Source organism: Camelina sativa, chromosome 13, assembly GCF_030686135.1.
Source record: "Camelina sativa cultivar CO46 ecotype springtype chromosome 13, ASM3068613v1".
In the NCBI taxonomy this organism is placed as follows: Eukaryota; Viridiplantae; Streptophyta; class Magnoliopsida; order Brassicales; family Brassicaceae; genus Camelina; species Camelina sativa.
Genome location: NC_141892.1, coordinates 10,971,035 through 10,996,127, shown reverse-complemented (window position 1 = coordinate 10,996,127; position 25,093 = coordinate 10,971,035). Strand labels below are relative to the sequence as shown.

General features: G+C 39.5%; 6 protein-coding genes and 1 pseudogene across 7 annotated transcripts; 4 read left to right on the top strand and 3 right to left on the bottom strand.

The window, feature by feature from the left end:
* The first annotated feature begins 672 nt into the window (after positions 1 to 672).
* On the top strand, positions 673 to 23,987 carry LOC147929385 (uncharacterized). Its single transcript, XM_087480594.1, has 5 exons — positions 673 to 844; positions 934 to 1,205; positions 22,408 to 22,415; positions 23,505 to 23,940; positions 23,982 to 23,987. Exons 1-5 carry the CDS (start codon positions 673 to 675, stop codon positions 23,985 to 23,987), a joined length of 894 nt encoding a protein of 297 aa, XP_087336720.1.
* On the top strand, positions 3,515 to 12,735 carry LOC104736495 (uncharacterized). The gene is made up of 21 exons (XM_087482665.1): positions 3,515 to 4,050; positions 4,152 to 4,236; positions 4,319 to 4,358; positions 4,438 to 4,686; positions 4,970 to 5,069; positions 5,156 to 5,230; positions 5,540 to 5,638; positions 6,086 to 6,202; positions 6,289 to 6,404; positions 6,491 to 6,590; positions 7,278 to 7,636; positions 7,761 to 8,088; positions 8,509 to 8,720; positions 9,031 to 9,249; positions 9,457 to 9,643; positions 9,797 to 10,032; positions 10,396 to 10,488; positions 10,570 to 10,671; positions 10,900 to 11,260; positions 11,482 to 11,619; positions 11,705 to 12,735. Exons 1-21 carry the CDS (start codon positions 3,919 to 3,921, stop codon positions 12,449 to 12,451), a joined length of 4,095 nt encoding a protein of 1,364 aa, XP_087338791.1. The 5' UTR covers positions 3,515 to 3,918; the 3' UTR covers positions 12,452 to 12,735.
* LOC104736493 (uncharacterized) lies at positions 12,862 to 16,168 on the top strand. Its single transcript, XM_010456493.3, has 8 exons — positions 12,862 to 13,537; positions 13,938 to 14,102; positions 14,199 to 14,291; positions 14,378 to 14,493; positions 14,608 to 14,706; positions 14,792 to 15,097; positions 15,220 to 15,384; positions 15,552 to 16,168. Exons 1-8 carry the CDS (start codon positions 13,196 to 13,198, stop codon positions 15,826 to 15,828), a joined length of 1,563 nt encoding a protein of 520 aa, XP_010454795.1. The 5' UTR covers positions 12,862 to 13,195; the 3' UTR covers positions 15,829 to 16,168.
* LOC104736492 (uncharacterized protein At4g04775-like) lies at positions 16,177 to 17,265 on the top strand. Its single transcript, XM_010456492.2, has 2 exons — positions 16,177 to 16,725; positions 16,804 to 17,265. The coding sequence occupies exons 1-2, from the start codon at positions 16,555 to 16,557 to the stop codon at positions 17,080 to 17,082; spliced, it is 450 nt and encodes a 149-aa protein (XP_010454794.1). The 5' UTR covers positions 16,177 to 16,554; the 3' UTR covers positions 17,083 to 17,265.
* Positions 17,433 to 18,434, bottom strand: LOC147929387 (uncharacterized). Its single transcript, XM_087482327.1, has 4 exons — positions 18,362 to 18,434; positions 18,193 to 18,315; positions 17,565 to 18,099; positions 17,433 to 17,493 (listed from the first exon to the last, which is right to left on the bottom strand). The coding sequence occupies exons 1-4, from the start codon at positions 18,432 to 18,434 to the stop codon at positions 17,433 to 17,435; spliced, it is 792 nt and encodes a 263-aa protein (XP_087338453.1).
* LOC147929386 (uncharacterized) lies at positions 18,481 to 19,254 on the bottom strand (annotated as a pseudogene).
* On the bottom strand, positions 19,711 to 21,698 carry LOC104736491 (uncharacterized). Of its 2 annotated transcripts, none has more exons than XM_010456491.3 (6): positions 21,536 to 21,698; positions 21,297 to 21,429; positions 20,483 to 21,213; positions 20,262 to 20,382; positions 20,053 to 20,148; positions 19,711 to 19,938 (listed from the first exon to the last, which is right to left on the bottom strand). In XM_010456491.3, the coding sequence occupies exons 1-6, from the start codon at positions 21,589 to 21,591 to the stop codon at positions 19,855 to 19,857; spliced, it is 1,221 nt and encodes a 406-aa protein (XP_010454793.2). In that variant the 5' UTR covers positions 21,592 to 21,698; the 3' UTR covers positions 19,711 to 19,854. The 2 variants fall into 2 exon arrangements, with proteins under 2 accessions (XP_010454793.2, XP_087338792.1); XM_087482666.1 differs by having other exon boundaries at positions 21,297 to 21,441; positions 21,536 to 21,663.
* Positions 23,988 to 25,093: the final 1,106 nt, after the last annotated feature.

Sequence of the window (25,093 nt, the reverse complement as noted above, 5' to 3'; positions counted from 1 at the left end):
ATGCAACGTGAGCAAAAAATCAAAAAGAAGACAAATCCTAGGAATAAAGCCAAAGACACCTCGTGGAGCCAACCACAACCCACAACGGTTCAAGCACCACCTCCAAAAAATATAGACAAAGGAAAATCCATTGTTGTTGATTCTCGTTTCAAATCAAATGTTCACCGTGCTGAACAAGATAAGTCCTCTAACTCTCAAAGATCACATGAAATAATTTGTTATAAATGCCAAGGCAGGGGACATGTGGCAAAAGAGTGCCCCAACAAACGAGTCATGCTGATCACTACTGACGGTTATGACTCACAAGATGAAGTCGACCTAATGCCAGCCGATGCAACCACTATCTATGACGATGAAGGCGAGCTGCTAGTCATACAAAGAGTACTCTCAGCCCAACAAACAACGAATGAGCCCAACCAAAGAGAAAAATTGTTTCATTCTCGTTGCACAATAAAAGATAAGGTATGTTACTTGATTGTGGATAGTGGTTCTTGCACTAATATTACTAGTGTTACTGTTATTGAGAAGCTAGGACTCAACACCACTAATCACCCGAGGTCGTAGAAGCTCAAATGGCTTAATGACAAAGAGGAGATAAAAGTGTTAAGACAAGTTGAAGTGCCATTCTCTATCGGAAAATACCAAGATCAAGTCTTGTGTGACGTTGCACCCATGCAAGCTGGGCATGTTCTACTTGGTAGACCTTGGCAATATGATCGTGAGGTCCAACACAATGGTCGTACCAATCATTATTCGTTTTGCCTCAACAACCGCAAGTTTAATCTTGCTCCATTAGACCAAAAAGAAGTTCGTGCAATGCAAGAAAAATCAAAGGTATGTGCTAGTACACAGTTTAGTTGTTATGTCGATCAGACTTATTTTCCTCCAAACATGGATATGTCGCACTTGTTTTTCCAAAAGACCCATTTTCAGATTTTGGAGCTAAAAAGGAGCAAACTTCAACACCCCATGGTGTATCCATCACGGTGAACCACACGCCTACACTAGAGCTGAATGCTGCAAAAGGAGTCTACCACTCAATGATGCTCCAAGATGAACCACCTGATGCACCAATCCGCCATCAAACAAAGCAATACCAAGGTAAGACTTTAGAGTCCCAAAACCGCATGAAAGCTAACTTGCTTTCTCTTGGTGCAGATAAAATAGTTTCGAGGTTGAAACTCATTCAAGGGGGAGGGGATGATGTAAGAACAGGAGCTGAATTATCGGCTGTAGCAGTGGCTGAAGTATTACGTGATAGACTTCTTGATGTACAACCTGACGAACTTCCCGATAGAATGCCTGAAGTACTTTTTGGAGAGAACCAGCTTGTACTAGTTAAGGAGAACTATGATATCCTTCCGATATGTGCAAGAATCAGAAACAAACATACTTTGGAGCTGACCACTGGAACTAGTAGTGATGCGGACCTTCAACGGGCTGAAATATCATATCGTTGGAATGGGACCGTTGCACTCTTTTTCCCTTATCTAGGGTTTTTCCCAATGGGTTTACCTAGAAAGTTTTTTAATGAGGTAACCTCCTTCCACATATCTTCCTACACATATTTTAAGGAGGAAGATCAAAGAAAGCCACCCTTGTTTCGAGCTAGTTCAAGACTTGGTTTAGGGAGCCTTTTCGCAAGTCAATTAACACTCAAAATGGATCTTTCCATAAATGGCTCAAACCAAAGCATCCCTTGGCGTCCTGGAGAGCTTCTATATAATTTGGAGACTTCACCACACATCTTAGGATGCACCCCACCTCACTTGACAAGGCCAATCAAATTAAGGTGCAACTTTCCTTATTTGGATTTGTTTGTCTTTATGACACAACGCCTTTTTCCTTATTCAGTGTTGCATCTTTGTGAGACTCTCAAGACCATCCAGAAGCTTCCTAAAAAGCCTAAGAAACCACAACTTCGGCCCCAAGTTATCAAGACTTAAGGAGCATCACAAGTTTCCCAATTTGGCTGATATTCTCATTCAATTCCCAAAGACCATAATTATCATTAATTGTTGAAATTTCTTTCTTTATTTCAGCATATATATGTTGTACTTGAGCCTTTATATAAGCTCTATTACGTTTTACTTTTGAAGACACGTTTTTAAATAATAAGAAATTTCAATTTGCTTCAATACTTTGTGTTTTGAATCAAATCATTGTTCTTGCGAGTTCTAGGTAGTTTGTGGAATCAAACAACTTAGGTTTCGTGTAGAGTCTCTGATCCTTGCGAGGAATAGCCCTTGGATCATATTCTCTATCCCTCGGTGTTGTGGATTCAGCATCAAACCGGTTACTCTCCATCAGATCGCTTCCGCCAAGCTAATAAGTCTTTGAGTCTGTGAGTCTTGTCTTGGTGGATTCCGAGGCTTGTATCAAACCCTAACTTTCGGGCTGGCGTCCCCTATCCAAGTGTCATCACGCCTGTTCCGCCGTTAGCTGTCTACCATTTCCGTGGCCAAAGCTGACCGGTGAAGATTCACAAGCCCCGCATGCCGAGGCGGGCTTGATAGGGATAATCAACCTAGATACGGAACAGTTAGGCGAACAATGGCTAGACGACCAATCTCCAAAATCACCTTCGGAATTTTTTTCCTAAGTCTGTTACACAACACCTTGGATATGATCTTGTAACTTACATTACAAAGACTAATGGGGCGAAATTCAAACATCTCTCTTGGTCTTTCATTTTTTGGGATCAGAAAAATATTGGTCTGGTTCAATCTAGGACTGAAGCTTCTGGTATTGAAAAAATCGTTGACCATTTTAATTACATCGTTCCCTAGATATCTCCAATAACGTTGAAAGCATAGACTAGTCATACCATCTGGCCCTTGTGCTTTATCGGGGTTTATGCCAAAGACCACCTTTTTATTTCTCCATCAGACGGAGGATGTGTAAGAGCCATGTTCATCTAGGTGAGACTTTAACCGATAAATAGCGTAGAGCTTCTTCCATCCCGGATTGGCTTGATGCAGAAAAGAGATTTTGGAAGTATTGAGTTGCAACCTGCTCTATTCCTTCCTCTGTTTCAATTGTCATGTCGTCCTTATCTTTAAGGCTAATGAATAATGATGCGATTCCTAGAGCGTCTTTGCTTTGTTATGGCATGGAAAATTTTAGTATTACGGTCTCCTTCTCGCATCCAAGTAGCCCGGCTTTTCTGTCTCCAATCTCTTCATCACGAAGCGCCTCACATAATTGCCATTTAAGCAATACTTCCTCTTGTGTGGATACCAAATCCTGGTCTTGAGCCAAGTCCAGTTAATTTTTTAGTTCTTCAATCTTTTTCTTGGCATTTGCCGGATTATGCTTTTTCCAAACATATATATGGTCTTCCTGTATGAACAAATCTTTGAATGAATCCACTGGCCCGTCAGGTGTAACCGATCCCCATCCTTAAAAAGAATTCTAAATCAAAATCTAGTTCTGTAAAATACTAAAATCTAGTCATTTTTCACTTTTACCACCCAACCCCCACAATTAATTTCTGTAAATGGAATGTATCTGCGACGTCAAAAAAGAAAAGAAAAGAATATATTGCGACAATGGAAAGGGCTAAAAATGTTATTGGGCCTTTTTTTTGTTTTGTTAATCAAAGTGGCCTTTGCAATTCGCGCTTTTACGCGATTCGCGTCTGACGACACTACCGGAGTTTTTGTTCGGCGATTGTAGTGGTGGTGGATCCGGGCATTTTCCTTGATAACCGCGGTGGATCGTAATTGATCTGGATCTGGTAATACCTCTGCTTGCTTTTTCTTCTCGGAAATTTTGAGTCTGTTCAGGAGTTCTCGTGATTCCGAATCCGAATCGTTCTGTGCGGATGTAATCGTGCTCAAATTTTGAGTTGTTTCACTGATCTTTGGAGAGGACTGTGTGTGTTTGAGAGAGAGAGAGAGAGAGAGAGAGATCGAAATGTTGCGCGCGAGAGCATTTCGGCAGACAAATGATAAGATTGTGAAGATTCAGGTACATCCCACGCATCCATGGCTTGTTACTGCTGATGATTCGGATCACGTCTCCGTTTGGAATTGGGAGCATCGTCAGGTCTGCTTTCTATGGAGATTCTGGATTTGATTTTTTTTTTTTGGTTTCGCTTCTGATTCCGAATCGTGGATCTTTCAACGTTTATGACTGTTTTTTTCTAGGTGATTTACGAATTGAAAGCCGGTGGAGTTGACGAGCGTCGTTTAGTTGGTGCTAAGTTAGAGAAGCTTGCCGAAGGAGAATCCGGTGAGTTCATTTATCAACTTGTATTCTATTCTGGTGGAAATGAGTTGCTCTGTGTCCTGACTTAGATTCATGTTTTGCTCAGACTATAAAGCCAAGCCTACTGAAGCTATTCGAGGAGGAAGGTAATAGATCTTTCCCTCGATTGCTCCTTTTGATATGAGGAAAATGTGACTTATCCGATTCAATGTTTGCAACTACAAGTGTCAAGCAGGTGAAGTTTTATGATGATGATGTGCGTTATTGGCAACTGTGGCGCAATCGCACCGCAGCTGCTGAATCTCCATCAGCTGTCAATCATCTCACATCTGGTTTCACTTCTCCTGCTCCGTCGACTAAAGGCCGGCATTTTCTGGTTATCTGTTGTGAGAATAAAGCCATTTTCTTGGATTTGGTGACAATGCGTGGTCGTGATGTGCCGAAGCAAGAGCTTGACAACAAGTCACTTCTCTGGTAAGTTCATTCTGTTTTCTCTAATCTTGCTTGATTCTTGGAACCCCCGGAAAGATGTATGTTCTATTACTCTATGCTTCCAATCCTCTGAGTCGCTTGAATCCTGAAAAGACCTCCATTAGTAACTACGTCGAAGTTTTTAGTTAAATGTAGACGGTGCATTAGTTCTGCATTAGTTGAGCCCCTTTTTATCTATTGTTTCAGTCATTTTTCTAACAGTCTTTCTACTTTTCCGTTTATTTCTGCTCTGTAAAGTTGTTAGAATTCTTTCTTTTCTTTGCAGCATGGAGTTTCTTTCCAGATCATCTGGTGGTGATGGCCCTTTAGTTGCATTTGGTTCAACTGATGGTGTCATTAGGGTTTTATCAATGATAACATGGAAGGTTTGTTTTCCAAAACTTGAATGTTTGTTTTGTTATCCTGCTGTTATCCATCTGGTTAAATTCCTTGAATGTTTGCTTCCTTGCAGCTTGCACGTAGATATACAGGGGGCCATAAAGGATCAATTCATTGCTTGATGAATTTCATGGCATCATCTGGCGAAGTAACTACAAATTCTCTCAAATTCCCTTTCTTTATTGCTCTGAATTATTATTTTCAAGTTGTTTACGTAGTAGCATCTGACAGATGGAAGTGTCATGCAATGTCATATAATTTAGAAAAACATACGCAAGATGACCTGCTAAGGTTGACTAATATGTTAAAAGAAAGTGGAGTAGCCAATTTACTACTAATTACGAGCCTTCGTTTCCTATAATTTGACGTTTTTAATGAACGCTTATCAAGTTTTTTCTCTTCGTTATACATGTGCAATACATGATACCAGCCATTCTGTGTCTAATTGCAATTGCAGGCACTCCTTGTTTCAGGTGGCAGTGATGGCTTACTAGTACTGTGGAGTGCCGAACATGGCGCTGACTCAAGGGAACTTGTACCCAAGCTTAGCTTGAAGGTATACTTTTCATGCCTACTCTTTAATGTAAAGTTCAAGAGAGGATATTACTGTGGCTGTTCAAGTCTTAAGCCTGGCAAGATTGGCCAGAGTTGGTTACACCTGAGTAAAAGGCACCATTGTTCTTAGTTTCATTCTTAGTTTCAATGAACCTTTGAAATTGAATTCTGTGTCTGTTTCTGAATGTTGCATAACTAGCATTTAAATTTTTTCGTACATGCTTTTGTGATTAATAGGCAGCAAAATGTTTAGGGGAGTATGACATTCTCGTTTTGTCTTTTGGTTTAACAGAAGCGCTCTTGTTTGCTTAGTTGAGTCTATAAGTTCCACTTCTCTGTTACCCTTTTTTCATGATATAAAAATTTAGAATCCGGACTATTTTTGTCCTTCCAGATATGGCCTTGTAAAAGATTTTGCTCACCCTTGATGTTTTTGTTCTGATTTTAGGCACATGATGGTGGAGTGGTAGCTGTCGAGCTGTCAAGGGTAAGTGGCAGTGCTCCACAATTGATTACAATTGGTGCTGACAAGACATTGGCCATATGGGACACAATGACATTTAAGGTAATGTTGTATCTCATCTCATGTAAGGATCTTGAATATTTTACCGATCTCTCTTTTTAACATGCATGTCTACTTTTTCTCTACAGGAGCTGCGTAGAATTAAGCCTGTTCCAAAACTAGCTTGCCACAGTGTTGCATCGTGGTGCCACCCTAGAGCACCAAACCTCGATATCTTGACTTGCGTTAAAGATTCACACATATGGTACTTTTGGTTAAACATTTGGTACTGTCTATGGTAAATATCTTTATGTATATTAGATGAGTGTCTAACTGTTTGACTTTTCACAGGTCTATTGAGCATCCAACTTATTCAGCCCTGACAAGGCCATTATGTGAACTTTCGTCCTTGGTTCCACCTCAAGTACTTGCAACCCACAGAAAACTTAGGGTAATTACCTCAATCTACCATGTATCATGTCGTTTCTTTCTGCCTGCTAGTTGTATTCTACTTTAGTAGTTATTTATTTTTTCTATTACTGTGAGTAATTCGTGAACACGTATGAGCATGATAATTGCTCTCCTAAGCTTTTAAGAGCTGCATATCCATTCTATGTGCCCCACAAAACATTAGCTTGGCTAAAGTACTAAAGTTGGTGATCTGTATAGAAGGGCACTTGGCAATGCAAAGATATTCCGACTCAACTAGACTAGGAATAATAATAAGGGTAGAGTGCAGTCTATGATAATTGGTTACTTCTTGCTGAACAGTTCCATGTGTACTTTCCTAACCATTTACAAAAGCCTTTAGATTGATAGCTGTTTTGAACGCTGTTCTGAACGCTGTTTTGAACTCTGGATGTATCAAAAAGAAAAATTGCAATGGAGAACTTAAGTAACCTACTAATGTAAGATGATGATAAAAGAGCACTTGCAGCATGCGAATTTTGGAAGTTGTTTTTTTTCAGAATTTGCAGATGATTCTGGGTATATTTTCTACTTGAAATTGCCAGTAGATTTTCAAAGATTGCAGGTTAAGAATTGCTTTATTATAATAGCATTGCTTCTGTGATTCTTTCGCTTAAGTGGCTTGCATACATTGGCAGTACCCGACCATAGTTACTTTTTATCTTTTCAGGTCTATTGTATGGTTGCACATCCTCTACAGCCGCATCTCGTCGCAACTGGTACCAATGTTGGTATTATAGTTAGTGAATTTGATCCCCGTGCCATCCCTTCTGCAGCTCCTTTACCAGCATTGCCTGGAAGTCGGGAGAATTCAGCTATATATATCCTTGGACGAGAATTGAAACTCTTGAACTTTCAATTATCCAACTCAGCCAACCCAACCCTTGGCAATAATAGTGCCTTGTCTGAATCAGGGGTATCTAAGGGAGATCCAGGTGAACAGTTGACTGTAAAGCAGACCAAAAAGCAGATTGTGGCACCTGTTCCACATGATTCATACTCGGTTCTTTCTGTAAGCAGTTCAGGGAAGTAAGTTTCTCAGCTAATTATATTTTATGAATAATAAATTTCTTAGCAACTCAGCTAGTTATATATCATGTATGTGTTGAATGTTGTCAGGTTTTAGCGAACTAATTTTATTCTCTGGTTGTAGGTATGTGGCAGTTGTATGGCCTGATATTCTGTACTTCTCTATCTACAAGGTTAGTGACTGGTCTATTGTTGACTCTGGAAGTGCAAGATTGTTGGCTTGGGATACATGTCGAGATAGGTTCGCGATACTAGAATCTGTGTTACCTCAAAGGATGCCTCTAATCCCAAAGAGTGGTTCATCGAGAAAGGCTAAAGAAGCCGCTGCAGCCGCAGCTCAAGCGGCTGCTGCTGCTAGTGCAGCTTCATCAGCTAGTGTCCAAGTTCGTATTCTCTTGGATGATGGTACCTCAAACATACTAATGAGATCTGTAGGAGGTCGCTCTGAACCGGTATGTGTCTTTTTACTTCAATCGTTGCATTTGGTAACCTTTTTTTATTGTTTCCTGAACAATAGTCATCTTCGATTCAATTCATCATTTTTTTCATCTATTTCAGATTCTCTTGACGTATTCTAAAGCAGATCCATTGAATAACTAGTCTAAATTATGCTTCTACGAATTTATGTGCTTTAGTTTGCATTGGAGATACTGAAAAATAAACAAATTCAAACTTGAAATCCAATAGTTTATTAATATGCGTTTGACCAAACTTGGAATCCAGTAGTTGCTGAACATTAGAATCTTACGCATCGAGAAATCAACTGGTGGTATACTTTTTCTTAGTTTTGCAAAATTAGCAAAGGTAGAAGAATGTCACTGCTTGACTTCTAGGTTAAGCAACAAACTTACACTTCAAAAATTGTCTTGCAGGTCATTGGTCTACATGGTGGTGCTCTACTTGGTATCGGCTATCGCACATCCCGAAGGATTAGTCCTGTTGCTGCAACAGCTATTTCGACCATACAGTCGATGCCGCTCTCAGGATTTGGAAACAGCAATGTTTCTTCGTTTTCGAGTTATGATGATGGGTTTTCGTCGCAGAAGTCTGCTGAGTCTGCACCCCTGAACTACCAGCTCTACAGGTGATTAGGGTCTCCATCTTTTTGTAATGCTAGGCTCATCTCTTTTAGCACTCTTTGTTATAATATTGTGTGCAAGCAGCTCACTGATGGGCATAATCAGAATCTTTTTTCCACCTCTGAGATGTCTGGTATAATATTGTTACTCTTGTTTGCTTGAACAGTAAGCAGTGTTTTTGTTACATTTTTGTTACATTATGTAATCTATACTGATGCCATAGTTACATTTTTGTTAGCTGTACTTTGTGTTTTTTTTTTTCGTGTTAAAGTATTTCAGTTACATATTAATCTAAATGGAAGTTTCAATTTGTAGTTGGGAAAATTTTGAGCCAGTAGGTGGTATGCTACCTCAGCCAGAATGGGCGGCATGGGACCAAACAGTTGAGTACTGTGCATTTGCTTATCAACAATACATGGTCATATCGTCCTTGCGCCCTCAGTATAGATATCTTGGTGATGTTGCTATTGCACATGCTACTGGAGCTGTTTGGCATCGCAGGCAGCTGTTTGTGGCTACACCAACCACTATTGAGTAAGATTATTGCTCTATATATGATGCACGATTTCTCGTCTGTTTTTTGTCAATTACCTTGAATCCTGCTTCAACTTGGATAAGACAAATTTTAGAAGTGTCTTACGGGTAATGTGTATGACCTTTTGAAAAATAATTTCATTGATACGGCTACCTGAATCTGTTACTTTCTGAATACTAATACTTCTTCCATGCCTGGATTTCCAGATGTGTCTTTGTGGATGCGGGAGTTTCTGAAATTGATATAGAGACTAGGAAGATGAAGGAAGAAATGAAAGTTAAGGAAGCCCAGGCTAGAGCAGTTGCAGAGCATGGAGAGTTAGCCTTAATCACAGTAGAAGGTTCCCAGTCTGCGAAGCAAGAAAGGATATCTTTAAGACCACCCATGCTACAGGTGAAATTTCTTTTACATGGGATATATGTAACTATTAGAAGCTACATATATGTAACTTTTTCTTTTTTTTTTTGTACTTCACATTTGTCGACTTATGTCTATCCTTGTCAGACTAACAAGAGTCTTCCTCATGAGTATACTTTTTAATTGTAGGTGGTGCGGTTGGCTTCTTTCCAAAATGCCCCATCTGTTCCGCCATTCTTATCATTGCCAAGACAATCAAGAGGTGATGGCGATGACATTATGGATGAAAGAAGGACCAGTGAGGTAGCTGTAGGTGGTGGGGGGGTATCAGTGGCTGTTACTCGTTTCCCAGTGGAGCAAAAACGACCAGTGGGGCCTCTTGTTGTTGCTGGTGTACGGGATGGAGTTCTTTGGCTCATTGACAGGTACCAAGAGTCTCCTGTTCTTACCTTCAGACAGACTGTCTCTTGTTAAAATATTCCTTGTTATATGCAGACTGAGAACTGGTGAATTGTTTAACTTCGTTGGAGACTTGTATATTCAATTAGATTTTGAATTTTCCTTTTCATTCTTAGTACGCACTAGGTTGGCTCGTTGACATCTGACTGTTTGCATTCAAGGCTTCCACGAGCACCAAAAATATGTTTTCGCAGATTTTACCATGTTTCCACGTTTGTTATTTTGAATACTATATGTTGCCAGAATCTTCATTTTAGTCACTTGAATGATTATATAAATAATAAACCTAAGATCGAAATTCTTGTCTGACACTTCCATTTTCATGGTAGGTACATGTGTGCTCATGCCATATCACTGAATCATCCTGGTATCCGCTGTCGCTGCCTTGCTGCTTACGGGGATGCTGTTAGTGCTGTTAAATGGTATGTATTTGATTCTCAAAATCCTGTGTTTACGTGAGTAGGAAAGTAGCTGGAATGGTAAGACAACATTTTGTTGCACAGGGCAAGTAGGCTTGGGAGAGAACACCATGACGATCTGGCACAATTTATGCTGGGGATGGGATATGCGACAGAAGCTCTTCATTTGCCTGGAATATCTAAGAGGTAATTAAGAATGTTATTTTTTGGTGCCGCTATTCCTTCAATTTGGTTCTGACGATGCACACTTTTCTTTAGTCTCTGAATTGTTTACGCTGAACAGTAACAGAATACAGTGTTTCACTCATGTATTAAATCCTCCATCCTAGCTGTCATCTCACACGAAAATGCCATTAGTGATTATTTTCTCATTGCCTTAGGTTCGGGGTTTGACTTAGCTTTATGTTTTCTCAGGCTGGAGTTTGATCTCGCAATGCAGAGCAATGATCTTAAGAGGGCTCTTCATTGTCTTCTCACAATGAGTAATAGCAAGGACATTGGACAGGATGGTGCAGGCCTTGATTTGAGTGACATTCTTTCTTTGACAGCTACTAAAAAGGAAGATGTTGTTGAAGCTGTGGAGGGAATAGTGAAATTTGCAAAGGAGTTTCTTGACCTTATAGATGCTGCAGATGCCACCGGGCACGCCGACATTGCTCGCGAAGCTCTAAAAAGACTGGCAACTGCAGGTTCGGTCAAAGGCGCTTTACAGGGTCATGAATTGCGAGGTCTTGCATTACGCCTAGCAAACCATGGAGAATTGACACGCCTAAGTGTATGTCTGCAATTTCTCTTTCATTCGGGTTCGAAATTTCCTTTTCGTAATTTAGGATACCTGCAGAAATGTAGAGACCGTTGTGTTGTTCACTAGACAGGATCTACATAACTAACTATTGACGAATATGTTGTTTTGAAAATATTTATGGGTTATGCTCTTGATTTCATACTTTGTACCTGCAGACCCCTAATTGAAAGGCTATTTTGACATTGTTGCAGGGTCTGATAAACAACCTGATCTCCATAGGCCTCGGGAGAGAATCAGCATTCTCTGCTGCAGTTTTGGGAGACAACGCGCTCATGGAGAAGGCATGGCAAGACACGGGAATGCTCGCAGAAGCCGTGCTTCATGCCCATGTAAGATTTCATATTATTTACTTTTTGCAGTTTATAAATAGACCTTGTATTGTTCTGACTTCACTGCTGTAATTTATTCACACAGGCACATGGTCGTCCTACTCTAAAGAACTTGGTGCAGGCTTGGAATAAAACGCTGCAGAAGGAAGTTGAGCAAGCTCCATCTTCTAAAACCGATGCTGCAAGTGCGTTTCTGGCTTCACTCGAGGATCCAAAGCTCACGAGTTTATCTGATGTATCCAAAAAACCTCCAATCGAGATTCTACCTCCCGGAATGTCTTCAATCTTTGCTTCCATTTCTGCTCCCAAAAAACCTTTACTCACGCAGAAGACTTCACAGCCAGAACCAACAAAGCCATTGGCGCTCGAAGAACCGGCTAAACCATTGGCTATTGAAGCTCCTCCATCTTCTGAGCCAACACAGACCGAATCAGTGCCTGAAACTGCAGCCGTTGCTGAGTCACCCGCACCTGAAACTGCAGGCACTGCTGATTCTGCGGCACCTGAAACTGCAGCCGTTGCTGAGTCACCAGCACCTGTGGATGGACAAGTGACAGAGACAGTGTCTGAACCTCCTCCTGTAGAAAATGAGGAAACTTCTATAGAAGACAAAAGCGATCCGTCTTCAACTCCAACCACAGAAGCAGCTGCAGCCACAGAAGATACTAGCCAAACAACACCGCCGCCTGAATCTGTTACAACAACGCCGCCTGAAACTGCTAGTGCTACAACAACAGCGAAACCAATAGAGAATGCAGCAACTGAGAAGCGAGAAGTAACCACTTATCCTCCAATAAGAAGTCAGCCAATTGACTTTGATTTCTTGAATTAGCACCAAACTTTGCATAGAAGATCCCAAAATGACGACAGCAGAGTGTATATCTATTAGATATATTATTCAGAAATCAAAGCTTTGTGGCCAAATTGAGTAGAGGAAAAAAAAATACGATAATGTTCACGACATTCAATTGTGTTTGATGTGTTTTTAGTTTTTTGTATTGTCATTTTTGCATTTATTTGTCATTATTAAATGGTTTGTATTATCTCTCTGTGAAGCGTGTAAAACAATTGCAGGAGAATTTATTAGTATCAAAATGTTATTTTTTTTTCACCTAATCGAGAGGAATGGATTTAATTTCCATTTGACACATGACAATAACCGAACCATGGAACTTCGAATTGGACGTATTCGTAGATGCTACAACAAATGTATAGATAGATTTGGCCCTTAACGACCGACTTGTGTGAGAGAGAGACCCTGCTGTCAAATGTATAATACAACCGACTTGAAACCCTCTGTCTCACACTGAAGTATTAAGCTTTGAGTAGGTGCAAAAAAGAGAAAAGTGAGATTGGGTTGTTGTTTCTGTAATCGTCTGATTGGCGATAAAACCTCTCTTCCTTTCTCATCTCTCTCTTCCTCTTTCTCTCTCTCTCTCTCTCTCTCTCTCTCTCAGCCCTAAGAGAGAAGCAAAAGGCTCTGCGCCTTTTCTTCAAGAAAATTCACCAGAAAAAAAAGCTTAAATCTTTATCGGAATTGAAAGGTTGGGTTTTGTTTTGAATCCTGGTAAAAGCTATGTCGCATATGGTGTTTCAGAGCGTCGTTGCTCCCAAACCCTTATCTCCACTCAAACCCTGTTTACCTATCCCTCGTTCACTACCCAATCTGCCTTGTAAGCTCCGTCGCGGCTTCGTTAGGGCTACCTCCTCTTTTCTTGTCGATGATTCAGTTTCGGGTCTCGAGCGCTGCTTACAATTGCCTACGGGAGTTGAATTAGGCCCTTCTTCCTCTGGTTCCTTCTCTGCTAGTACTCAGATGTGTCCTGTGATGAAAGGCAAGTTTGGTTCCGTAGGAGCTGTTACTTTGGAAAAGGGGAAGCTTGATATGACCCAGAAGATATCTGAGACCAGCCCTGAGGTCTTACTCTCTCTCTCTTTTTGCAAGAATTTTCATTATAGCAATTCTAATCCAAGAATTAAGAAGTAGTTTGGTGAAATTCTCTCTAAAGGATGTGTCTTTTATCTGTGGTTTGGCTACATCAGCATGTCGTTGCTTGTTTTATCATCTCTGTTATGAATTTTTTTCGATGGTTCATCAAGTTTGTGTAGTGAGAGTGGCGAAGTATGAGTAGCACTCGCCTCAGTCTCTAGCAGTGATTGTGAACCACTAGACTTTAGTCCTGCTTCTTTGTTCGATGTGAAAGTATCTTTATTCTGGGTCAGACATTGATTGATTTTAATCCGGATAAGTTGATCATTTATTTCCACCGATCAGAAAAGAGTGTTTTGTGAATTTTCTATATCATGTTTCATTACAGATTGCAACTGGAGGAGGTGGTGGAAACATTGGAAAGAGTATCAATAACGGTGGTGGTGATGGAGGTGACGATAATGGTGATGATGATGATTACTTTGATGAATTTGATGATGGCGATGAGGGAGATGATGATGGGCTTTTTAGGCGTAGGATGTTCCTCGCAGAGGTATGAGAACTTCACGCTTGTGTTTTGTTGATTTTTTTTCATGTATTTTATTGTCTTGGTGTGTCATCCAGTAACGACATTTATGTTATTGTCCAGCTTTTTGATAGGAAATTTGTTGATGCTGTGTTGAATGAATGGCAAAAAACAATGATGGATTTGCCTGCCGGTCTCCGTCAAGCTTATGAAATGGTGTGATACCCTTTAAGCTTTCCGTTATCATGAAATGGTGATTTTGGGATGCTGACATACTTGAACTTACGGAAACTTGTATGCAGGGTTTAGTCAGCTCAGCACAAATGGTGAAATTCCTTGCCATAAATGCCCGTCCTACAACAACTAGAATGATCTCCCGTGCTCTTCCTCAGGGATTGTCGAGGGCCTTTGTTGGCAGGTAATTTATCGGTTTCTTCTGTGATCTATCTATACCTATGGACTTCATTGTCTCCAAGTAGTTTCTATACTGTCATACTATATGCAGTTTTAACTAAGCGACTGCCTTGTGTAGGATGTTGGCGGACCCTGCATTTCTCTACAAACTTCTTTTGGAGCAAGCTGCCACTGTTGGATGCTCGGTTTGGTGGGAGGTGAAGAATCGTAAGAATAGGTATGTTCCTTTCCATGTACCTAAACTTTGTAGGATTTGTAGCTTCTGGTTTCTTTCCCTAACATGTACTCTCTATGATTTGCAGAATAAAAGAGGAATGGGATCTTGCACTTATAAATGTTCTTACTGTATCAGCATGCAATGCAGCTGCTGTTTGGTTGCTAGCTCCATGTCGTTCCTATGGAAACACATTCCGGTTTGACCTGCAAAATACACTACAAAAGCTACCAAATAATTTATTTGAAATGAGCTATCCTCTTAGGGAGTTCGACTTGCAAAAGAGATTTCATTCTCTTTTCTACAAGGCCGCAGAGTTGTCCATTCTTGGACTCGCAGCAGGAACTCTCCAGGGTTCGTTGTCAAACCTTCTGGCAGGAAAGAAGAAGAACAGGTCATCACATATTTTCTGTTTCTATCCGGGAATTACACATATCTTGTTTCACTCGGGCAGCTTCTCTGTTTCTTTACCAGCTCATGCTTGACTTATAACTTATTGTACCTTTGTTCTGACAGAGTATCTGTGACGGTCCCATCTATCAGCACTAATGCTCTTGGTTATGGTGCATTTCTTGGAATATATGCGAACTTGAGATATCAGCTGTTATGTGGATTTGAGAGATCAGTGAGCAGCCACTTTGATGTCATAGGAGTAGCACTCTTCTTCGGCACTGCCTTGAGGTATGCCTCTATTTCCCCCACTCTCCTCTCCCACATATGTATATAACATACATAATCAGGACATGTTGGAAGTTTGGATTTTGTATTGCAAAACTCTGTGTTAGGGCTTAGGAAACCATTTATCTGTGGATCAAGAACGTTGATAAATATGGATGGATCTGGTACAGGATAATGAACGTTCAATTAGGGGAAAAGTCAAGACAGGTATGGCTAGGTGTGGAGGCAGACCCACTGGCGCAGTCAGATGATCTGCTGGCAAAAGCATACAACCGACCCTCAGAGGAAGCAGTAGCAAAGCCATCGTCAAGATGGTTTATCTCAAAGAATGCAATTGTCTCAGGGCTACTTGGGAAGAAGCAAGAGGACTCAGTTTCAGATTCTGCACCTCCAAAGGCTAGACGAAAAAGGATTGTGAGGAAGAAGGTGGCTACATCTGCCTCTTAAATAACCAACAAAACCTCTACAATGTCGCAATTTTCACAGTCCATGAAAGAGCAACAGTGAGGTTATGTTGTTCATTTGAGGCACACATGAAAAGTTTTGTTGCCAGGGGAAGAAGGGATCACCAAACTGGGCGAATTGGAAAAGCTCTATAGCTTTTTTTTCTTTATGACTCAAATCTCACAAGTTATTAAGTGCTTTTGGACAAAGACATTTCTATTTTTTTAGGTGTGGTGATATGCTATCTTTGGTTAAATCTCAAATTGCCATTCTGTATTTTCACCTTTTTTTTTTTTTTTTTTACCTTTCTCAGTGTTTCTAATAAAATAGCCACATATTTTTATGTTTTAGGTGTTTTAAGGGGCAGACAGTCTATTTCTCCATGGGAACTATCGTATCGAACCAGATAGAGCCGTTCTTTACCTTCGGTCTATTTTTCCCCGAAATAAAAGTTTGAAATCAATTTTCCCCCGAGTCGAAAGTTCGAAAGCTATATCTCCCCGATTCTGGATTATAGCGGTTTAATGTCTAAACCAGAGACCAAACCATATATGTCCCAAAAATAAACCAATTGTTGAACCAAATTCCTCCACCTACCCGACCCGTTTATCATAAAACCAAGAATCAAAACCTAAAATCAATTTTCACTTCTTGCATAATCGATTTTTCTTATTGAATTTGCTTCTTCTTCTTGAATTTGCTTCTTCTTTCACGAGTTCGAGTATCACAATGAGTAATGTGTCAACAAATTCCACCGAATCAAGTTTCCGTGCAAGAGGAAGGGTTATCGGTGTCCCAAAGAGATGTTGGTGCGGGGAAGGAATCATGGCTTTGACATCGAAGTCCGATTCGAATCCGTACCGGAGATATTATCGGTGTGGGTTTGCAGTAGCCAATAAGGTAATTGTTTTTTCTAATTTTGTGTATAACATTTGATTTGTTTTTCTAATTTTGTGTATAACATTTGGGTTGTTGCAGCTTAGAAACGATGAACACACATTTAAATGGGTTGATGAAGCTTTTGTCAATGAGATAGATACATTAGATGCAAAGACTGTTGAACTTGAGAAGCAGCTGAAAGATATCAGAACAGAGAGGTTTGAGTTGGAAAAGATGGTTTATGAGAAGATGGAGAAGGAGATATTTGAGAAGGTTGAAGATGCTTTGGATGAAGCCAAATCAAGCAATAAGAGAATGATGCTTATCATAGTATTCTTATGTATGATCATGATTGGTCTCAGTAAGCTACTAGGTTGAACAAGAGATTCAGTGTTGTTGTTAGTTTGTTGTTGTTAGTTTGTTGTTGCTATGAAGACAATTGTTGTTAGCTTGTTGTTGCTATGAAGACAATTGTTGTTAGTTTGTTGTTGTTAGTTTGTTGTTGCTATGAAGACAATTGTTGCTATTGTGGTAATGAGAATGAGAAGTTAAATTTCAGAATTATGATATTGATCATAGCCGTTCATAAAACATTCACCAAAATACATCACTAGCAAGTTTTAAGAAGAGACAAAAGAAAAAAGACATAGGGAATTACAAGTCTATGTGGTCGAAAATACATTAAGGCAACCACAAAATTAGAACCCTATTTCTACTTAGCTACTTGATTAAGCTTGAGTGAGTGAACCTTCACTTGGTTCCCCTTGACTTGGCTGCAAAAAAAAATTAAAACATTGTAACATTAGTAAACCAAAACAAACTCTATAAACTGAAACCATGAAAAGGAAAATACATTCACTTTGGCAAACTCTTTCTTGTGGAACCTAGAATTATGATTCGCTTCTCCACAAATGCCACAATGCATGATTCTTTTCTTCTCCTTTGGTTTCTTCTTAGTTGGTGACTCATTGACACCCTTCTTCCTCTTTTTGTCAGGCTTTTTCTTCTTACCTTTATCTTGATCTTCATCATCTTCATCTTCATCATTTGGTATACACACATTAGGAGCATTTGTCTCTGGCCAAAACCTTGGACCTCTCTGTGGAACCAGGCCTTCGGTGTAGTTTCTTCTCCACATAGCTGTCCTGAACCATTGACAGACATAGTTCTCGGCTACAAGTGTTTTCTCGATGATGACTGCATAGGCATGTTCACATGGGATGCCACATATCTGCCACTTCATGCAGGAACAAACCATCTTCTTAAGGCAGACTCTATGTTTATCTAAACCATGATGTACTTCATATGTTCCATTTGTGCTTGAATAAACCTTCGACTCACACGCATACTTATGCTCTTTAGCTAGAAACAATGCAACATATGGAGTGCAGATCCCTGCAAACAAACAATGCAATCATTATTGTTTAAAACGAGACCTGTGTGAGAAACAATCAAACCATTGATAATACTAAAAATCATTGAAATTACCTGTGTGAGAATAAGATACTGCAGACCTTCTGGCAATCCTCACCATCGCAAGTCGTTTGATTGTCTCTAGCATAGCAATAAATGGTTTCTCCCTTGCCTTGTTAATGGAGCTGTTAAAAGACTCTGTGGGGTTATTATCAACATCTTCACCATGCTATTGGATAAATACCATTGTTAGCATCTCTACCTAAAGCTACCAAAAGCTGTCCCTTGACTTTATTCTTTAGGAAGCAACCATCCATTCCTATTAAAGGCCTACAAGTCTCTATCCATGTTCTTCTTATGTTGTCAAAACAAACATAGAACCTATTGAACATGTCTTTCCCTCCATCATCAGTCACACATTCAACCTCTACATGTGAATCCTTGTTAGATTCTAATATCTCAGCAGCATAATCTCTTAATCTAGCAAACTGTTCATCATACTTCTTATCAATCCAAATTAGTGCCTTCTTTCTAGCCGCCTGACATTGATGCCTAGTGACACTAATCTTCCACCTTTCCTTTATGATTTCTTCCATTTTCATTGGCATGAAGTACTCAGGATTATCTCTAAACTTATCAATAAATAACCTAGCTATATGTGGAACCTTGAACATCTCACATTCTCCATTAGGGATACAACTATGCTTATCATTAAACTTTCTAATCCTCCACATGTTATCACTTGGCAGAATTGCGGCATACACCTTCCACTCACACCGTGAACCATCATCTCCATTACAACCAACACACATAAAGCCAATTTTATCTTTATCATACTTGTATTGCTTCAAATTGTTTCCAGTTCTGAGAACATAGTCCGTCACTGCTTCTTTGAAAGCAACTCCACTGAAGAATGTCTGCTTATCGTACAAATGCCCATCACCGCGCCTGATATGTGTATGAAATGGCTTTGTACCGTCACCGTTTTCATCGGTATCACTCTCCGGATACACATCATGGCGGACTGGTGGTTCATCGACGAACTCATTCACCAACTGGTCGATTTGAAATTCATCTCTCATGTGCTTCTTCATCGAAATCTCCTCCGAAGTCTGCATCTGCCAGGACAATCGCCATTGAAGCTGTTTTCCCAAAGAAATTTAAGCAAAGAATTAAACTTTGATCTAGGGTTCTTCGCAAATTTGGGGATTTTTAGTTTTAGGGATTTTTGGATGGTGAATCGAAGTTTAACGGGTCGAAATCGGGTTTATTTTGGTTTAATTTGGGTTTAGTTTTCTTCTAATCGGTTAAGTAAATAGTAAACTGATATATGGGTTAATTGATGAAATAGAATTAAACTGTGGAGATATAGCTTTCGAACTTTCGACTCGGGGGAAATTGGTTTCGAACTTTTATTTCGGGGAAAAATAGACCGAGAGTAAAGAACGGGCTTTATCTGGTTCAATACGATAGTTCCCATGGGGAAATAGGCCGTCTGCCCGTGTTTTAAGTGGTATATAGTATGGTGTTCAAGTAACCTTTGTATGTTGAGGAAACTTTAGACGTCTAGTCATAATAACATAGTCTTATCTATGAATGATCAACAGATTCAATACTAGTGCAAAATATATATAAAATACCAATCTTATATGAGCTTTTTCTTAGCACATCACAAAATGTTGGATATGATACAGAAGTATACAATGGCAACCATTCTTCAATTTTTTAAGGCAGGCACTAGAATTCAACGAAGTGGCTATCAATGGTCTTGAGCTTATCCAACTCCGCTCCTTCAGCAATACCAGTATCAACGTACAACATCTGTATGCATATTATATATCATCATAATATTTACCCAATCACACTAATACAAAAATCACTCAACTTTATGCCAAATAACAAAAAAAAGATGGATCTTAGAGTTGCGAGCTGAACCTGATACTCAGGACAAGTCAATGTGTGAGCTCCTCTTTTAAGATGTCTCTCCCATCCTCTCTTCTCTATAAGCGCTTTCTCTATAGCTTTAGTAAACTGCATTCACATTCAAGTATCACAATCATTAATCACATTCAGCTTTAGTAAATGTTGGCATATGCTTGAATGCCAACATAGTTTCTTAATTATGGAAAAAACAGTATACTCACATCAGCCGGATCCAAAATCAGGAGATTGTATTGGGGAGTAGATGTAGATGTAGTTCCTTGCAAACGTCTCTGAATCCCAACAATTGTTCTCGAGTGTCCTTCATGTTGGAAATACAAGGGCCTGCAGTACACACAATAACATCAACATCAACATCAACTCACCAGCCGGCCTTATATGTAATGTGTTTTGAGGTTATAAGAACTGAAACAGAACCACCTACCCTTTGTTTGTCATATGAACACCCGAGGAAACATTTAACCTGTTATCTGAGAAGTAATTCCAAACCCAATTCATCAAAACGGCTCCTTTGCTGATCCTAGAAGAACTAGAACCATGAGAACCAACTGTTTTCCCCGTCCCACTACCGCCCTTTTTAACCACATATCTGTCCATGGGACCATATGACTTTACCTTGGGAGCAACAGCAGAACCAGGAACTGAAAGATACATTGATTTAGACTTCTCAGGAGCAAAATCAACAACTCTGGCTCTTAACCCGAAAGAGCGTAACAACGCAGCACACTCAGTGGTTCCAATCCATCTCTTCGAACCGTAGATTCTAGTATTAAAATGAAGAGCTCCAGAGACATCAAAACCCTTGTCCCAAGCTAACTCGAGCCAACGCTGGAGCGAAGGAACATCAGGAACAAAGTTAGAGCCACCAAAGAGAACTCTTTTAGCTTCTTCTCTATGAGAAATCAAATGAGAACATTGCATTTGAATGTTCTTCCATCCACATCCCCAACCTTTATCTTCCTTTGATGATTGAAAATGATCAACAAAGCCTGATAGCAAACTAGTACTACACTCTAAAGGCTTCGATTTCGATTTTAGTTCGGATTCCAGACAGTTCCTCAGCAAACAAATCAAACCACCATGACCTATACTGTAGAATTGACTCTTGATCTGTGAATGAACCAAGGAGGCAACATTGTTGCAATTGTCCAAGTTCTGCAGAAATGAAACAACTTTCTCAATTGGGTACTCGACTTAACGAGGAAAGAAGATTTTGAAGGGTTGTTAGAAAGCATTACAGATGATGACGACGCAGAAGAAGACGAAGGATGATCAGAAGAAGAAGAAGAAGAAGAAGAAGAATAGGCGAGTTGCAAAGCCAAGTGGTGATCGTTTTCGATTTCGTCGTCTTCGAAGTGGGAATTCACATGACTGAGTCAAACCCTCCGCCGTAAACCAGACAGACACATCAAGACCTCGATAGATGATACAACTAAAGGAAGCATATAGAAAGAGATTAAGAAATTGTTTGTGTTACCTTTGGATTAAGGTGAGGGGAAGCGTAAAATTGCAGACAGGACACAAAGCTGACATTTTTTTTTTATGTTCACGGACAAAAAAGGGAGACACTTCTTTTTTTTTTTTTTTTTTGGCCTCCTCTGTGTTGTTTCCTCGCCGGGGGAAGTAACACAAAGTTGAGATCCTCCGTCGTAGATCAAAACGGCAGCGTTTTATTTGGAGTGCGTGCGGGTGCATTGACTATTACTAATTAAATTCTCTTTACAAATTAAATTCTTTAGTTATTTATTTTTATTGATATTAAAAAAAAGGAGAAAAATAGTAAATCTTACAAAAAAAAATTCTTTTTTTAATCACCAAATCTTACCAAAATATATAAAAACGTTATTCTTAATTTTTAGTTTATGTTAAAAATAAATTGAAAAGAGAGAGAAAGTAGAAATAATAAATCTTACAAAAATATAGAAACTATTATTCGATTTTTTTTTTTTAACACACCGTTGTCTTAATTTTTATTTCTTTTATGTTAAATATAAATTGAAGCTACAAAAAATAGAAAATAAATAAATCTTATAGTCCTACAAAAGTTAAAATAATATCACCCTAAACCATGAACTGCCAAACCTCTTGTGCGTGTATAATACAAAGGAGAGAAAGAACAAAGAAGAAGGGGGCTTTTGTTAGTTATCAGCTCAATGCAAGTTGCGTATGCGATATCGATACTAATACACAAATACATCGCAACTATTTGTGAAGGAAAGAGCTAAACGTCGTCGTCATCAGAGATTTGGAGGTGAAGACAAAATCAGTGCGTTGCCCGACGATTTGCTCGTGCATATAATGTTGTTTCTCCCCACGAAAGATGTAGTGGCCACGATGATTTTGTCAAAGCGATGGCAGTATGTTTGGACGATGGTTCCAGTACCTCAATAGACAAAATCGGTGTGTAGCGTTATTTCAACCTCACTCTTTTTCTGATTGTTAATTATGATTATACTAACTAGCGCTTTTCTCTGTTTTCTTGCCTTCATTGTAGGCTGCATGGTGTAACGCTATTGACTTCTCCAAGCTAATGGAGTGTAATATAACCCTTTTAGGTGAGTTTGACTGGTGGGAATCACTAATGGGATTGCTACAAAATTCTCCTAATCTTAAAGATCTTTACATCGACCAGGTTTGTAGTTTCTTTCATATCAGTTATGATGGACTATATAATTAAAAGTAAGAGTTAATTATTTTGTATCCTTTTTGTTGTGGCTTCACAGACATTAATTGATTCAACTTGAAGAGGATTTCTTACTGGCATGGAACGAACCGAGTTCCGTTCCCGGATGTTTCTCAGCCTATCTCGAGATATTTGAGTGGAAAGGATATAAAGGACGAAGTAAGGATAAAGAAGCCATAAAATATATCTTTGCCAACTCCAAGTGTTTAAAGAGGGCTGAATTTTCTATGAAATCAACCTGCAAGGTTAAAGATAGAGAGAAGATGATGAAAGAGTTAGAATCTATGTCTAGGGTTTCCACATCATCCCAACTACTCTTCTCCACTCAATTGGAATTTTCGAGCTTTATGAATGAAATGTATTGAAATGGCCCATGCATGGATATAATGTGCCACTCAATTATAACTATTTTAGTTATTCGAATTATTTGAAACCAATATCATGAAATACTTGTTTCAGATGATAAATTTGCTAAATTTTGAACATAAATTGTTGTTCAAATATATAGTAGATAGTAGAGATTTTAACTATAGTTACTCTCCTTTGAACATAGAATGCATCATGTTAGAATTATGTAAAAGATATATATTAAGAAATGATCTCATCTGCAAGATTCATAAGCGAATATTTCTAAATTTACACCATAGACATGGCTGGTCATACTAGGAACGAGATGCTAATAAGGTAAAAAATATGGGATCTACGATGCGATCATCTTTGCTAAGCCGGAGATCATATTTGCTATCGCTCTCCCATTGAGGAGTGATGCGGACATCAGAACTAAACCAAACCGAGAGCATGGCGAACCAACTGGTCCACACACCAAACCGGTCCACGAAGAGTATCTTGGAGAATCTTTTCCCAAATGGAGTTCTGATCAAGCACAAAGAGATGGGTTAATTATTCATCATCAAATTAACCCTAAGAAGTCCAATGGTTCAAGAGGGATCAAGCATCATCATGTCAAATCACCTCATTGTTGGGATATGACTGTTGCACTCTTGATCCCTTGTCTAGGGTTTTTCCCACTAGGTTTACCTAGAAAAGTTTTTAATGATGCAACACCAAGTCATCAAGGAATCATTTACCATTCATCTGATTCAAAGATGGCACAAGAAGTCATAGCTGAAGTACTTGTTGGACTACTCGCTGGACCTGCTGAACTACTCGCTGACAGACATGTTGACCTACTCGCTGATGTACTTGAACTACTCGCAGATGAATCAGACATCATTGCAAGCTATGAAGAGTTTCGGCCTTTTGACACTTGGACCAGCTTTAGAGGAAGCCCACACCCCTATTTAATTCACCACAAGTCCCCAGCTCATGGAGAACAACCCATGAGAAGACCCAAGTCCAAACCACCCTTTGAATCATGTTTGATATACTTGGAGCCTGAAAAGGAAACTTCCATTTGCCTTTACTTGGACGTGCCTCAAATCTACATATGGGACCCATGAGAGCCTTTACATCCACTAGAGAATATTTGGAGGATATTCACACACAATAATAGCCATTGGATCAGGCGAATTCAATTATATTATTACTTGCCTTTTTCGGACCCGATTGTCATCAATGCACAACGACTACTTCCTATTTTATTTTTGTGCATATTCGAGTTTCCACAAGTGCCTAAGAAGCTTCCAAGACGTCATCACTTCCTCCCCAAGTTAACGAGATACAAGGCACATCTTCTTGCCTTATTTGGACTGATTCTACACTTAATGGTCCAACGATCATATTTTCATTAATTGTTGCGATTTATTTCTTGTTTTAGAACACTAGAACGTGTAGCTAAGCCTATATATGCTCATTATTTCGTTCATTGTATATTATCCTTGATCATTTTAAAGTAATAGAAATGTTTTCTTCTTTACAAAGTTTGAGTCTTTGTACTGCTTTGTTCTTTAGTTCTTTGTGAGTGATTCACTAAGTGCTTCAGAATCCTGCGGATTAAGTTTGTTGAGTGATTCAACATCCTTCATTCGTTCATTGATCGAGCGATTCGATTATCCCACTGATTGAGTGAGTCAATCACCCATCTATCCATCGCACCACCCCTTGATTCATGAGAGAGTGCTTCAGAGCCAGCTCGTGAATTCCACCTTCCGCAAGATAAGCTTCGAATCTCTTGATCCTTTTGTGATCTTGTGACAACCCGTCCCGTGGACCCCACTAGCATCACTGCTAGCTTGCCCCCATAGGCCCAAAGCTGGCCCTGCAAGGCATCGATCCTAACCCCTCACCGTGGCAAATGGAACTACTCATCCAAATCCACAGTAGGTTATTGGTGCGACAGGCGTTCCTCGAACCCTGGTCCCCACCCTTTAACAACCTTCCCACAAGACAAGT